Source organism: Etheostoma cragini, unplaced genomic scaffold, assembly GCF_013103735.1.
Source record: "Etheostoma cragini isolate CJK2018 unplaced genomic scaffold, CSU_Ecrag_1.0 ScbMSFa_1280, whole genome shotgun sequence".
NCBI lineage: Eukaryota > Metazoa > Chordata > Actinopteri > Perciformes > Percidae > Etheostoma > Etheostoma cragini.
In genome coordinates, this window is record NW_023265319.1 from 1 (window position 1) to 1,326 (window position 1,326).

Below are 1,326 nucleotides of genomic sequence, written 5' to 3' on the forward strand. Positions count from 1 at the left end.
GGGGGGGGGGGGTGATGGGGTGTGACGGGGATTTGGGGAAGTGGCCGCCGTCTGATTGGTTGACGTAGAAGTGATAAACTCTACACTTAAACAAGCATAAAATCTCTTTAAACATGCTTTATATCCTGTAAATGTGCCAGTTGGAATCAACGTCTCTAAACCTGAGACCTGGTCCCTTCAGGTCCCTTCAGGTCCCTTCAGGACCCTTCAGGACCCTTCAGGACCAGGTCTGGAGACGCATATCAGACCTAATATAAAAACCCTTTTTTAGGAAGAAGGTCAAAGGTCAAGAGTCTGCTGTCTGCCATCATATAGGAGAATAACGTCACTTTTAATAAATGTGTGTGTATATATATGTGTATATATATATATAGCCTATATATGTGTGTATATATATATATGTATTTGTATGTATGTGTATATGTATGTATACGAATGTGTGTGTGTGTGTGTGTATATATATATATATATATATATATATATATATACGTATGTGTATATATGTGTATATTTATGTATGTGTATATATATACACATACATAAATATATATGTGTATGTATGTGTATTTGTATATTATATACGTGTGTGTGTATATATATATATGTATGTATGTATGTATGTATGTGTATATGTGTATGGATGTGTATATATATATATATATACACACATGTAGTAAGGGGAAAAATATGTGTATATGTGTATATACATGCATGTATATGTGTATATATATATGTATATATTTTCACATAATTAGATGTACACTATATTGACAAAAGTATTTGTTCCCAGTAGTTGATGTAGTTTTCCTGGATTATGATGAGTACTACTGCTCTTCCAGCAGTTTGTGTCCAACAACCCATTATTGTCTCTTCTGTCCAGCGCTGCAAAGACAAGCTGAACTCCCTGGCCATCTCGGTGATGAACCTGTGGCCCGGGGTCCGGCTGCGGGTCACCGAGGGCTGGGACGAGGACGGACACCACTCGGAGGAGTCTCTGCACTACGAGGGCCGGGCGGTGGACATCACCACCTCGGACCGGGACCGCAACAAGTACGCCATGCTGGCCCGCCTGGCGGTGGAGGCCGGCTTCGACTGGGTCTACTACGAGTCCAAGGCCCACATCCACTGCAGCGTCAAGTCAGGTGAGCAAGGGGGGACACCTGGTGGAGCAGGGTCTCAGGTGTAGTATAGGGAAAAGGGTCTAAGACCAGGTCTAAAGGCAACTCGCTGCTGGTCCTTTAACCCTCTTGTTGTCCTCATGTTGTCCTCATGTTGTCTTCATGTTGTCTTCATGTTGTCTTCATGTTGCCCTCATGTTGTCCTCAT

General features: G+C 42.2%; 1 protein-coding gene across 1 annotated transcript; it reads left to right on the top strand.

The window, feature by feature from the left end:
- Positions 1-817: 817 nt before the first annotated feature.
- On the top strand, positions 818-1,186 carry LOC117939846 (indian hedgehog protein-like). The gene has a single exon (XM_034865276.1). It carries the CDS (start codon positions 818-820, stop codon positions 1,184-1,186), a length of 369 nt encoding a protein of 122 aa, XP_034721167.1.
- The last annotated feature ends 140 nt before the right edge of the window (positions 1,187-1,326 follow it).

Bases quoted from the DNA above. Each gene is read 5' to 3' on its own strand.
- LOC117939846 (XM_034865276.1), top strand. From the start codon at position 818: ATGAGTACTACTGCTCTTCCAGCAGTTTGTGTCCAACAACCCATTATT.